Here is a 15,201-nt window from a genome sequence, read left to right on the forward strand (position 1 = left end):
ACAGGGAGGTGTGTGGCATCATCTACAGGGAGGTGTGTGGCATCATATACAGGGAGATGTGTGGCATCATATAAAGGGAGGTGTGTGGCATCATCTACAGGGAGGTGTGTGGCATCATGTACAAGGGAAGTGTGTGTCATCATATGCAGGGTGGTGTGTGGCATCATATACAGAGAGGATGTGTAGCATCATATACGGGGAGGTGTGTGGCATCATATACAGGGAGGTGTGTGGCATCATATACAGGGAGGTGTGTGGCATCATATACAGGGAGGTGTGTGGCATCATCTGCAGGGAGGTGTGTGGCATCATCTACACGGAGGCTGTAAATAGTGTCAAGGTGAACATGTGACCTTCCTTTGGGTGTTTTCAGGGGATTGGGACAAAAAAAGCCTGACCAATGAAATTCATCAGTTTTCATCTTCTGAGAGGTATTGAATAGGGGCCGATACATTTTACACACTGATACATTGTAGCAAATTATCAGAGACAAACATCACATAGCATACACATAAAACATATTAAAGTGGTATTCCCAGAATAGACAATTATCACCTATACACATGATAAGTGATAATTGTCTGATAACAGGGGGTCCCCATCGTTGGGACCCCACGATCTCTAGAACAGGGGTCCCAAAACCCCTTTCCTTCTGATGAATGACCGCAGTGAGAAGTTTCAACGGACCGGAGGTCGAGTATGTGCACTGCTGCTCCATTCAATGTCTATGGGACTGACAGAGATAGCTTAGTACAGATAGATATTGAATGGGTCGCCCAGCGAATGCGCGACCAACGCTCCATTCAAGCACCTCCTTATTCAATGGGTGCAGTGAGGAGGAACAGGGGGCTCGGGACCACTTTTGCAGAAATCGGTGGGTGTCCCATTGGTGGACCTCCCCAGCAGTCAGACACAACACCTATCCTGTGGATGGGTGTTATTTGTCCATTTTAGGACTACCCTTTCAAGAGCAAATTATTACAACCACCGTGCTCACCACTGAGTGAATTTTCCTTTAATTATTCCATTGCTTTTATTGATAAGAAAGAAACAATGACCTAATTGGAATCTAATTGCAGTTCAGGGGGGCGGGAGTGGAGACCCTTCAGAATAAGTGAGGTACAGTAGGAGACTATGCTCATCTGCCCATCATTTGGGCCTAATAGCAGCCACACGGGTTGAAACCTGCTATGATTTATTCCTAGGAATGTAATAAGCACACACGCTGCAATAGTCTCTGCCTGCCTGCAGATGTCTCGGCATTAGATATGAACAATCCGTTTTTATACGGTTGTTCACCTGCTAAAGCACAATTGCAAAATTGCCAGTTTGTCTGTGATATTCTGTATAGCAGAAGTCCTGACAGCTGGCCAATTTACAAACACTGGCTGTCTGAACAAAGCCTAGCAGCAAACAATAGCGCTGTGTTATAATAAAGTGCGTGGGAGGCTCGGTAGCTACTCATAAGTAAAAGGCCAGCACGTAATCTAGTTCTGCCTCCTAAATAAAGGGAACATGATACAAAATCTAATATAATTCCCAAAAATGTTACATCATACACATTCTTATATATATGTAGCTCTATTACATTAATGGACATCTGTGACCAGACAAAAACACCTACAAAACACCTCCCCAATTCACTGATCAAAGAGCGGTTTGATCTCCCTTGCTGCATGCAAATGTGCTCTTCTAAGCCCTCTTGCCCAATCAGATGCTGAATTACTGTTACTTATTTGCATCTCATTGGCTAAAGTGTTCACAAGAGCACATAATAGGAGATCAAATGGCCCCACAATCGAAGTATGTTTTCTAGATGCACATTAAGGGTTTGTTCACACGGCTTATTTTCGGCCATTTTAGGGGTCGTAAACGGCCTCCAAATGGCCTCCAAATCGGAAGCAGAACGCCTCCAAACACCTGCTCATTGATTTCAATGGCAAAAACGGCGTTCTGTTCTGACAGGGCGTTTTTTTACGCGGCTGTTTTGAAAAACAGCCGTGTAAAAAAAGGCAGCGAAAAAGAACTGCATGTCACTTCTTGAACCGTTCTTGGAGCCGTTTTTCTTTGACTCTATAGAAAATGGCCGTAAAAAATGCAGTGAAAAACGCGAGTTGCTAAAAAAACGGCTGAAAATCAGGAGCTGTTTTCCCTTGAAAACAGCTCCGTATTTTCAGACGTTTTTTAGTAAGCATGTGAACATACCCTAACGCTTGGACTTTACCTAATCTCATAGATGTCTTGTTAACATGGGCTCTGTTAAGTGGCAGAAGCCCTTTAATAAGATTCACCACATTAAATTAAAATTCCACACCCAATTATATCTGTGTAAACATGTGTGTGGATATACAGTTATCTCCTTGACCGTGAGGTGCAGACTGTAGTATATATGTTTTAATTTGTGAGACATCCATGCTCTCAGCCTTCTTTTTCATAAATGTGATAAATGAGAAGACGAGAATTTCCATGCAGGTCCGCTGCTTCACCAATATCTTAAATTTGCTATCACTGAACAGACCAGTTTTTACTTAGAAAATACATCAGAGAATTGCTTACACAACAGTTCCCTAATATAGTGCAATTATTAAAAAAAAAAAACTGGAGTATTAGAAAAAAAATTCCCCAGTTGTATCAATTATCACTAAGAATCCAGAACTAAACTTATATTTTTGAGATGGATCGAAGTGAAAGAAACAAGTGGATTCAAAAGCCCAGAGACCAAAATAGAGGGCAGGAACTTTTCATTTAGTCAGCAGCATTCAAATGGATTTCAATAGGGTCTGTGTAATACTTTCATTTCCCTGTGGTGGCGCTGCAGGGAAATGGACCACTTTTGATTTCATCCAGAGATTACATCACTGGGGGTTTTAGCAGATGTAAACCCTGTGATCAGCTTATCGTCGTGGGGCCCTTATAACAAAAAGGGATTGTTTAAACAGAAAAACCCCTTTAAAATTCCCTCCTTTAGCAGCTGGGGTGTAAATACATTAAACATATACAGGACTGCAGGGAATATCCACTTATTAATATTACTCTGCATATCTGCAGATTACAGCCTCTTGTGCAGCGGCCTGTAGTATGATATTGGTTTCAACTGTGTTTTTATTGAAAATTTTTCAAAAATATACATATAACTTAGAGCAGCATGAAGGGCCATGCAATTCACATAGTAAGACAGTGACTTTCAATAGACAGACAAAACATCTGGGAAAAAACACAGGGGTTTAAGGGGGTGAGGGGGGGGGGATAGTCGGAGCTCCACCTACCACCTAATCTTGAGTTCCCTGTATCCAATACTTGTCCCACGGGTCCCACACCACTTTGAACCTGTCCAGTTCATTGTCCATAGAGGCCGTCATATGCTCCATTGTACGTATTTCCCTAATTCTAGTTACTAAGTCGATGTGGGAGGGAGGGGTTGTCTGTCTCCATTTCCATGCTATCAACGTCTTAGCGGCTGTGAGAAAGTGTCGAAAGAGTCGAGCTGGTGATTTCCCCAAAGACCTAGGGGGAACATTTAGGAGGTAATGAAGAGGGTCTAAGGGAATATCCTGCTGCAACACCGCCAATGCCAAGTTCTTAACTTCCAACCAATACTGTTGTACCAGTGAACAGCTCCAGAAAATATGGAACAGATCACCTCTCTGACCTCTACATCGCCAGCAATCCGACGGAATACCCGGATTGAAGCTATGCAGAAAGGCAGGGGTATGGTACCAAAACATAAGGATTTTATATTGGTTTTCCTTATATGCAGTGCAGATGGAGGTTTTAGCTGCTTGCGACCAAATAATCTGCCACAATGAGAGCGAGATGGATTTATTCAGTAAGGCCTCCCACTTCAACATGTATCTATGCCCAGGCGGAGGGGAACCCTCCGGGGATAGCAATAATGCATAAATGGCTGAGATAAGCCCCCTAGTGGTGGTAGCATACCGACATAACCTTTCGAAGCTTGTAGGTGCAGTAACCCGCGTGGATCTAAAAGTTTGCTGCATGTAATGTCTAACCTGAAGATAGTGAAAGAACGCAGCGGAGGGAATATTATGATGTTTTTGAAAGTATGAAAATGGGTGAAGCTCTTGCGTGTGGGGATCAACCATATCAGCCAGGTGAAATACCTCAATTCCCGTCCACAATCGGACTATTCGGGAGGTAGTGCCCCCCGGAATAGTGGGAGTGTAGAGTACCGAAGTCAAGGGCGGGCAACCCGATGCCAAATGGAAGCGGTTTTTACAGGTTTCCCACACCTCCCTTTGAAATCTCATGGGACCCAATAAAGATGCAGTCGGCATTACCAGTGGGTCACCCCATAACAGGGAGTTTGGGTGGACCGGGGCCATCCATAGCTTCTCTATTTCGGTCCATTTATTGTACGCCCTTAAAGACACCCAGCTGGGTATGCGACGGAGGTGTGCCGCCCAGTAGTACTTCACCACATCAGGGACCGATAGCCCACCCGCAGATCGACCCGATAATAAAACTGATTTCGGAATTCGATGTCTGCCGGAGTGCCATATGAACCTGAGGATAGAAGACTGCATGGCCCGCAATTCCTTCATAGGTACTGCTACCGGCAAAGTCTCAAAGTAGTACAGTAATTTAGGGAGCAAGGTCATTTTGACCGCCGCTATGCGCCCAAAAAATGACATGGGAAGAGGATCCCACCTGGCCATTAGCTGACGTAGCTCTACAAACAGAGAGGGGAAATTAGCCTTGTAAACCGACGTATAGGAGGGAGTGAGTTGAACTCCTAAGTAAGTCAGGGAGGTTTCCTTCCAGTTGTAGGTGTAGTTGTGTTTGAGTAGCTGGAGCTCCTGGTGTGGGACATTAAGAGGGAGCGCTTCCGTTTTAGATGTATTAGTTTTATATCCTGACAGCCTCCCATACCTACGGAGAACTGTAGTAAGGTTAGGGAGGGAGGTATGAGGTTTGGTGATAGTCAAGAGGACGTCATCTGCAAACAGGGAAACCTTAAACTCTTTATCTTGTATCTGGACCCCCGCTATATCCCTGGATTTCCGTATTTGAGCTGCTAAAGGTTCTATGCATAGCACAAATAAAAGTGGGGATAGGGGACACCCCTGACGTGTACCATTCCAGATTTGAAACGGAGGGGAGGTGGAGTGTGGGAGTTTAATTGCCGCTGTTGGTTTGGAGTAGAGACCACGCAGTGCTGTCAAATAAGGGCCCGAAATCCCAAATGAATTTAGAGTTTCGAACATAAATGGCCATCCCAAGCGGTCAAACGCCTTCTCTGCATCTAGACTAAGAAGGATCGCCGATTCCTTTTGCTTTTGGAGGGCATCAATGAGGTCAAGGGCCCTTCGTGTGTTGTCTCCTCCTTGCCTAAGAGGCACAAAGCCCACTTGGTCTTTGTGAATCAAAGAAGGGAGCCAAACATTGAGTCTATTAGCTAGAAGACGGGTGAAAATTTTTAGATCCGAATTCAGAAGGGCTATGGGTCTGTAATTGGAGCACTCTGCGTGGTCTTTACCCGGTTTAGGGATCAGCGTGATATGAGAATGCAGGAATGTTTGAGGGATGGGAGAACCCTGTAGGAATTCATTAAATAAGGAAGCCATCCGTGGAACCAAGATCTCTGCAAAGGTCTTATAATACCCATATGTAAAGCCATCTGGTCCAGGGGCCTTACCACTAGGGAGGTCCTTCAATATATCAAACAATTCCTCCGCAGAGATCGGGGCATTCAGGGATGAAAGCTCCTCATCTTTCAGTTTAGGGAGAGCACAGGAAGAGAGATATGCTTGCAGCGTTTCCCTCCGACGAGCCGGATCAGGTGGTAAGGTATTTGGCAGGTGGTATAAGGATTTATAATAGTCATGAAAAAGTGTGGCTATCGTGTCTGGGTGATGCTGGAGTATGCCCGCCTTATCCCGAACCGCCTGTGGAGTACGAACAGTCGCCTGATCCCGCAATAGTCTGGCCAGAAGCGAGTGCGCCTTATTACCTTTGTCGTAATATTTCCTTTTTGTGTATAGTAATGACTTTTCTACCCCCTTCATAGCTAAGTCCTTGAGTTGTGCTCTAGCCTCTACCAATTTCCGTAGTGTCGGGACCGCCGGTTTAATCCCCATTTCTCTCTCCAACTTAGTAATTGTCCGATGGAGAGCCACCCGCTTGGCCCGAGAGTCTCTTTTCAATCTAGATCCCATTACTATGCATTGCCCTCTCATCACCGCCTTATGCGCCTCCCAAAGAGTGGATACTGAAGGAACCGATCCCTCATTAAGTGCATAAAATTCCCGCATATGTCCGGCCAGGCTGTCCCTAAGAGCGGGGGACTTAATCAAAGTTTCGTTTAAGCGCCAATGACATACTCTCGTATTTGGTTTCCCTATCTGTAGGGACACAGAAACTGGTGCGTGATCTGACCAAGAGATGGGGTCTATATTCGCCCCCTGGAGCGCACGGAGGGCAGGGACATTACCAAAAAAGTAATCTAAGCGTGTATGAGTGCTGTGCGTATGGGAGAAGAAGGTATAGGACCTATCACCTGGGTGATCCACTCGCCACAAATCATAGAGCTGGTGCTCTCTAATTAGTTGCCTAAAACGTGTAGAAAGTCCTGTAAGGGTGGGCGTCGGAGTAGCGTGTGTAAGAGAGACCCTATCCATGGACGTGGAGAACGGGACATTAAAATCTCCTCCCACCAGCCATGCCCCCCTAGGAAGCTTCTGGAGTTTAGAAAGGAGTCTACGTAGGAATGGAATCTGTGCGGTATTAGGAGAGTAAACGTTACATAAAACAATGGGCTGTCCAAGCAAAGTCCCCTCTATTATAACATATCTGCCTTTCGGATCTAGATGTGAGGTGTGAACTTGTATGGGGCAGGAAGCTGCTATCAAAATGGCCACCCCCTCCCTTTTGCGACCTGACGAGGCAGAGTACACAGCAGGATACGCCCCTCGGGCAAATTGGAAAGTTCCGGATGAATCTAAGTGTGTTTCCTGCAGAAAAGCAACTTCCGCTCCAAGCGATTTCAACTCCCTGAGAAGCAAGCGTCTCTTCACATTGGAGTTGAGACCCTTGACATTAAGTGTGACAAATTTAACCATGGTCAAAGATGTATGAAAGAGCAAAGAATGATGTGGAAAGTGCGGATGTATACAGCTCACAGTTATGTCGGGGCCAGTCCCCTGTCGGTTTCAAAGCAAGCAGTGTTCTACGGCGTCCTTCTACCTTGGAGGTTCTTGGAGGATTCACTGTCGTCTCAAGTGTTATTTCGGATGAAAGTAGGAGGGGAGGGAAAGACACTGGGGTAAAGACGTACCAGGGAGACAATACACATATCTGCAGTGAGAACAAAAAGAAATGCATGAGATCAATGAATTTCAAACACACTCAGAAAATACTACCAGGGAGAATACTATACCCTGGGGCGGGTGATATTAAAGCAAAAGAAAACTGGTAATACAATATTACCCTTTGCAACTCTCTCTAAAAACAGAGGGAGAACTGCAAAACAAATTACCCCTATCAAAAAAAAGAGGTCGGGTCTCAACAGTCGAGGAACCTAGTACAAAAGTACGTATAAATACGTACAGGCCGAGAAAAAACAAAAAGGGGGTGAAAGAGCCAAGTGTATCCCGGGCAATCGCGCCCTGCCACAATTTACGTTAACGAATTAAAGAGAAACAACATAAAATCAGAAATATAATCCTAAATGCATTTTTAGCCTAGGATAGTGCAACTGGCGAAGGGAGCAGCTGGTATGGGTGACCAGGCTCCTTCACATATATTACGGAGGTGCCGTGTATCTGCGCAGCGTCCATCAATTCAAATCAGGTCTTGGTGAACTTCTGTTAGACTGTCGTCTTGGAGAGGTCCTCCGCTTATTTCGGACCGACTGCCAGACTGGAGGTGGAGACGAAGGCGGCAAAGGAGTCTCCCAATTCTGCATCTTGGGCGTTGGTATACCAAGGGAGTCACAGAAATGAGGCAAATCCCCTGGGTACCTCAGGGTTGCAGAAACACCATCTCTTCGGGCTGTAAGGGAGAACGGAAACCCCCATCGATAAATAATATTGTGGTCCCGTAGGGCTGCGAGAAGCGGACGAAGCAGACGTCTTTTCTGTAACGTAATCCAGGAGAGATCCGGGAATAACTGAATCGGCACCCCGGCATACTCCAGGTCTTTACGCTGACGGGCTTTAAGCATAATGTCCTCCTTAGTGCGGAAATCCTGGACACAGCAGATGATATCTCTGGGCTGAGATGTAATGGATTTTGGTTTCAGTGCTCTATGCGCTCTGTCAAGCGGTATCCGATTAGACGGGGGTGCACCCAAAAGGTCGTTAAAGATAGTCTCTAACACGATGGGAAGATCTTCAGACCCCGAGGGCTCCGGTATGCCCCTTATCCTTATATTATGACGGCGACCTCTGTTATCCAAATCCTCTAGATGCAGTTGCATATCTCTAATGGACGCCAGCTGGGAGGACACTGAAGACTGTATCACAGAGACATGGCGCCTAGTGGCATCGTGGTCATCTTCTAGAGCCTCCACCCTCGTAGCAATCTGCTGTATATGCTGCGACACCCCCGCCAATTCTGAACGAAAAGCTGCCTTCACTTCTTGTATCATACTCTTAAAGTCCTCTTTAGTGGGCAACTGTGAGAAACATTCCCTCCACATAGGGGGCACATCTGAAGGAAGTGAGGCTGAATCCTCCAGGTCAGAATCTGAGGCATATACAGGGGCCTGGGCATAGGGGGTCAAAGATGGTGTATCCCCCAGATCGTCTCTCCTCCCCGGCTGCTGGATCGTGGGCCGTTGGGGTTTAGGTGCAGGCCAAATCTGTAGGGCCATTTGTGCTGAGGGCTGTGACATTGGTGGTTCAAGCAGGTGTACTGGGGCCTCTGACTGAGCTGATGCTCCTCGTGGCCTGGCCTCCATTGCTCCTGGGATAGGGGACCCCCTTCCCTGCTGTTCACAGGACGAGGTGGAGGACAGCTTAGGGGAGCTGGGAGGGTGAACTTTAGCCATCCGGCTATTCAGCTTACCCTGTACGTGGGGCACTGTCTCCTCTCCCTGCTCGGACATCTCCCCTTCCTTCTGACACGAGGCTGTCCAAGATGGCTGCGGCTGAGGGAGCGGCGTGGCTTGCCGCCGAAGAAAGTAGCCGTCGATCGTTGGTGGAGCGGCGGCGACCTGGTGCTGTGCTGCAGGGGTGAGTCTAGACCCTTGGGGTCTTTTTTTCCCCATATGAGGCACCTTTCCCCGCTGTAGGCTGCTGGATCTGCGTGGCAGGGCGCGGAGCTCTCAGTTTATGCGACCGGCGCCATCGACTGCTGGCCACGCCCCCCTGTAGTATGATATTGGACTCCAGACTTCAGATTATCATAAAATATTTACAGTACAAGAATAAGGAAATTTACTACAATAGTAGGCACACATATATTACCAAAAACAACCACTGTCGAGGGAGAGATTTTTATAATCAGACGAGAGTATTACTATTCAAGCAAAAATACGTCATAAAAACCCTGATGATTAATAATGTTATAGTGCTAGGTAGTCAGAAATAGTTCTTACCTCAACCTGCTGGCAAATTTGAATGAGTTTTCCCATTTGGGTTTCAAGTTCACTGCTGTGCTTGACCAAATTGGTGATATTGGACTCCAGAGTTTGCTATATAAAAGGAAAACACACAAAGAAATACAAAAAATTAGATATAGTATATGTAACAAATAGAAAATAGAAGACGCCTATTCCCTTGTTTGCGGCTCACTATGCTCTAAGCAGCTGCAAATACTATTGTGCACCAACTATAGAATCATTAAATTTTTGCCCCATACGTTTTTTTGATTCACATGATTTGCAAAGTGAAATAACGAATTATACTTACGCTATTTTTATTTTCTTTAGTCCAAGCAGCAGCACAGACCCCAATGGGTTAAATCCCCACTGCTTTTAGGACAGGTGACAAGAAACAATAAAATAATTAATAAATATCTATATCTAGGGTCCTAAGCCCCACCTTCTTGTGTCTTTAAAAAGAATACCAGAAATAATTTTAATGGGAGGGAACAAAAAAGCTGTGCTGCTACTTGGACTACAGGAAAGAAGAATAGCATAAGTATAATTCCTTCTTTCCTGGTCGTCCTACGCATCAGCACAGAAACCAATGGGATATAGCAAGATTATAAGGGTCGGCAAGATGAAATCAAAACTATATGTCCAAAAGCTGCTTCCTCTGAAGCCCCAATGTCCAGTCTATAATACTTCATGAGGGTGTTTGGTTGGGACCATGAAGCTGCTGTACAGATCTTCTCTAACGGACACCTTCCCCTGTCTGTCCACGAAGCTGCCATAGCCCAAGTTGAATGAACACAAACCTTTTTAGGAGGCGTCTCCCCTCCTAACTTATAACAAAGGATAATAGTCTCCCTTAGACATCTGGCTAACGTAGTTTTAGACACTTTAACTCATTTCTTCCTTGGAAGAAACATAACAAATACCGTTACCATTCTTTAGCCCAAGACTTTCCTGACCAGGCTGACATAGCTGATATCTGAACTGCTAGAGAGCTTGGTTTTAACCAATGGTCAAATCCGGCCTGAATAAATGAAGGAATATCAGTCACTGAAGGTTCATGCCCTGTTTTTCCCTGATTTACTGCCCACCTCTTGAAGGTTTCAACTACTTTTTATAGATCTTGGCAGACGCACGTCCTCTGGACTGCATCAAGGTTTCTATCACCGAGGCAGGCAGTCCGAGTTCATTCAATATGGGCCTGTCAACTTCCAGGCTATCAGTCTGAGACTCCTGACAGTACAGTTTGTCCTGTAACAGGTCTGGGCGGTGAGGCAGTTCCCAAAAATTGCTCCTGGACATCTGGATTAGACTGGGAAACCATACCCATTTTGGCTGAAAGAGTGTGATGGCTATTATTGAAGACCGATATTCCTGAATCTTCATTAGAAAACTCATAATCATTGGAATCGGTGGAAAGATGTATGCCAGACTGAAGGTCCATCTGATTGAGAAGGCATCTTGTGCCAGCGGTCTGTTGTGGTGAAACAGGGAGCAGAAATCTGGGCATTTCCTGTTGGTGCAAGTCGCCATCAGATCTATCACTGGTCTCCCCATTCTCCAGACTATCTGGTTAAAAACTTCTGGGTTCAGTTTCCATTCCCCCAGAATGGCTTGGTGACGACTGAGTCTGTCTGCCCAGACATTATTGACCCATCTGATGTGGATTGTCACTAGATCCTACACATGGACCTCTGTCCATCACATGATCCATGCAGTCTCTTTATGAAATAAAATGGATCTGGTACCACCCTGTCTGTTCAGATAACTGACAGTCACGATATTGTCCGACTGTATCTTCACTGCTCTCAATTCCAACAAGGGCTGGAAATGTCTTAACACGTTTGAGACTGCTATCAGCTTTCTTAGATTTGAAGATAGGCAATGTTCAATGCCCCTGCGTCCTCTGACCCAGTACATGGGCTCCCCATCCAGTCCCAGAAGCATCGGTTGTCAAAATCGTCCACCTCAGTGACTTTATTGACTTGCTGTTCACCGAGATCAACCACCATTTTAGAGCCTCCCTGGTGGCGGAAGGTATCACCATGCACTCTTCTAAAGACTCTATGGATCTGTTCCACTGAGATAGAAGATTCTACTGGAGATCCCTCATGAGCCCTCTGGCCCATGAGATTGCCTTTACTGCTGAAACCTTAAGTCCCAGGGTTCTCATAACCTTGTGAAATGAAACCACCTTGACCAGCATCAAGTCAGCTAAATTCTGATGTCTCTGCTCCAAGAGAGCAACTGTCATCTTTGGAATCCTGGATGAGCCATAAAAACCAGCACCTCTGTGCAGGAATTAAATTGAACTTCTTTCTGTTTATGAGACAACCTAAGTTGACCAAAAAATCCATCACTTCCTGAAGATGACTGCTTCTGATCTGCTGACTTGGCTATCAGAAGCCAATCGTCTAAATATGGTACTATAGTTACACCTCTTGTTCTCAGATTCACCAACATGGCCACTACCACCTTCAAAAACATCCATGGGGCTGAAGATCGGCCGAACGGTAGACATGTGAACAGGAAGTGTCTCATGATCCCCCCTTCCGGGAAGGCAACTATTAAAAACCTCCTGCAGGACCTTTTTATAGGAATGTGAAGATACACTTCCATTAAATCCAGAGTGGTCGTGAAATCCACTTCTTCTAACAGAGCTGTTGCAGATCTTATGGTTTCCATACGAAACCTCTGTTTCCTTACAAAAATATTCAAGTACCTCAGGTCTAAAATTACCCGAAACTTCTCATCTGGTTTTGGTACCAGGAATAGAGGAGACTAAACCCCTCTGCCTCTTGAAACTAGCGGGATTTTCTCCAATACTCCTTTGTGGATAAATTCTCTAATAGAGGTCTTGAAAACTTATTTTGCCTGGAAGTCTAAGGCAAAGGAAGTGACTTGAAACTTTGGCCGCGGATGGGACAGAAATTCTATTATATTGCTTTCTGAGATGATCCGCACTATCCAGGGATCTGTAGACTGTGGCAAAGGATAGAAGTCTTCCCCCCACAGGTGGCAGACTAGCGTCAGAAGTTGTAGGAAGAAGATGAAGATTGATTATATCTTCCTCGTGATCTACGAGAAGTTCCCCTCTGGGAAGTCAAGCCTCCTTCCTCATAACAAAAATTTTCTCTGAGGTTTCTAGAACCAACCGCTGACGAGGAACCTCTGCAGGCGAATCTTTTCCTAGACCTCTAAAAAAAAAAAGGGGAGGGACTTTCCCTTCTTATCCGAGAGTCTTTCCATGAGTTTGTCTTAACTTTTTCTAAAAAGCCTCCCTGGCTTATACTCCATCGTGCATAATACGTTCTTAGACTACCAGTCCGCAACCCAAGGTTTGAGCCATATGGCCCTCCGGCCTGCCACAGATAAAGCCATATTTCTGGCTGCTAATCTGATCGATTGACTAGAGATGTCACTAAGAAAATCTGTGACTAAAGACATATATCTGGAAGCCCTCAAGAGATCGTCCCTCTGAACTCCATCTTGTATGTCATCCTGCAGCTCAGCTAACCAGCTTTTAAGGCTTTTCATTACCTGTGCCTCCCCCAACTCATAGGACTTCCTAAAGGCTGAGTCGGCTTTACCATCAAGGGGCTCTCTAAGGCTCCCCCATCTTTAACAGGCACTAGGGTTCGGGTGGACAACTTCGATACAGATACATCAACCTTAGGCGAGTTTTCCCACTCTCTAATTTGGTCCTCCTCAATGGGGAACATCAACTTAAACCTTTTGTTTACTATGGGAGCTTTATCCGGAGTGCTCCACTCCCTTTTCATAAACTGTCTAGCTTGTGTCATCTGTAGCAAAGGCCTTAGGTATTTTCTGCGGTTCCTGCTCCTATGAGGGTATCTCCGGCTCATCTGCCCTGACTGCTCAAATCAGTCTGTTTATCAGCCTCCATTGGATCTTCCTCTCCCTCTGATGCAGACGTATATACCTCATATATCACCCGTAGGTCCCCGTAGGACAGAATAGATGCACCCTCTCTAAGGGTTTGTCCACACCACGTAATGTATGGTTCCTTCTCTTAGGACTAAGCATCGGATTAGATGACGTCTGAGACTATGAAGACCCCAGCTCTCTCATGGACTCGGCCATACATTCTCTTATGAAAGCCTTAATTTCCCATGACATTGCGGTGATAGCCCCGCCTTCCATCTGTAGACAATCCCTACATAATTTATCTTGGCAGCCTTCAGTTAACTGAGTGTCACAGTTATTACAGGCTAAGTTCTTTCTCTTAGATGACGACTTTCCGCTACTTTGTTTATATTTCCTTGAGTCCTGAGACCCCCGACTTGACATCTGATAATTAAAAACAAATAAACGTAATGACAGCCTCAAGAGTAGCAGGTTGGGAGAACCGCTGTTTAGCAACTTACTTTGAAAGGGCCAGCAGACAACCCTGCAGCCTATGAGGAAACTCTGCACAGCCAGCTAGCACACCCAAACTGGTGCCTTAAATACTCGAGAGACTATGACCCCTTCCAGTAGGCAGATCCCACTGGTAGGTAACTCCCCCCCTTCAGATACCACTGGTAGGGAAAAACTCCTACCAAATAAACTAGAGGGGAAACAAACTAACAAACATAACTACAGGGGAGTCCCTAAAAAGCGGTATCTCCACAGAAAAAGAAGCTCTCCACAATATGTTACTGCAGCGAAACCACGCTGCCTCTAGCTCGACGTCAGGAGCAAAGCGACAGCCAATCAGCGGCGCCGACACCAAGAAGATGGTGGCACCATAGACGAGACCCGGAAAAGGATAGACGGGGGCCGCCGGACGTCACTTATGGCTCTGCCCCCTTAGCAACGCGCTGGCCAATAGCACAAAGGCACGCAGATCCTGCTGCTTTAGCTGACCAACCTAACGCTGGGAAAACAAGGGGAAAATAAACACCCAAGATACCGCTACAAACCTAGAGTGAGAAAGCTAAACAAAAAGCCCCCCTTTTCCAGGAAAAGGACCTGGGAAAGGAAGGTTTACATCAAGCCAGCCAGAGACCGCAACATTACCTGCCCTTGCCAACGGTAGGAAAAAAAGGCACAAGGACGTGGGGATTAGGACCCTAGATATAGTCTGCCTATTTAAATATTTTATTGTTTCTTGTCACCTGTCCTACCAGCAGTGGGGAATTAACCCATTGGTTTCTGTGCTGCTGTGTAGGACAACCAGTAAATTTCTTTATTTTAGATATGTTTTTTGGCCAAAAAAAAGGCACACAAAAAATATGTGTGAAGGAAAGGGTTATCCAAGATTTTAAAATTGATAGCCTATTCTCATACAAGCGCCAATGCCTCTTCATTGTTTACGTGGATTTTTTTTGTTCGTACTTGCACACTGTTACTTTCATAGCAACTGTACAAGGCCCCTTTAAACAGCTGATCAGCAAGGGTCGGACCACCAACAATCTAATATTGATGGCCTATCCTAAGGATAGGCAATCAATTTTAAAATCCTGGATAAGCCCTTTAAGCAAGTAAGAATTCCAATATGAGATTGATAATTTGACCAATGCATGTTCTACTTAATGCAAACATCAGATCTATAGCGTCAGAACGTACGATTCAAAAGTATTGTTATATACATGTGTATACGCAAAATTGCCCTAGTATAAGGCACACACATTTTTTTG

General features: G+C 45.4%; 1 protein-coding gene across 1 annotated transcript in view; it reads right to left on the reverse strand.

Annotated features, from left to right (window-relative positions):
* Nucleotides 1-15,201, reverse strand: part of MID2 (midline 2) — a 393,352-nt gene that overhangs the window by 262,771 nt on the left and 115,380 nt on the right. Inside the window, exon 3 of the mRNA XM_075835586.1 lies at nucleotides 9,560-9,655. Coding sequence (XP_075691701.1) covers nucleotides 9,560-9,655 — 96 coding nt within the window. The remainder of the gene's footprint in view (nucleotides 1-9,559; nucleotides 9,656-15,201) is intronic.

The sequence above is a fragment of the Rhinoderma darwinii genome, chromosome 8 (genome assembly GCF_050947455.1).
Source record: "Rhinoderma darwinii isolate aRhiDar2 chromosome 8, aRhiDar2.hap1, whole genome shotgun sequence".
NCBI classification, from domain to species: Eukaryota; Metazoa; Chordata; class Amphibia; order Anura; family Rhinodermatidae; genus Rhinoderma; species Rhinoderma darwinii.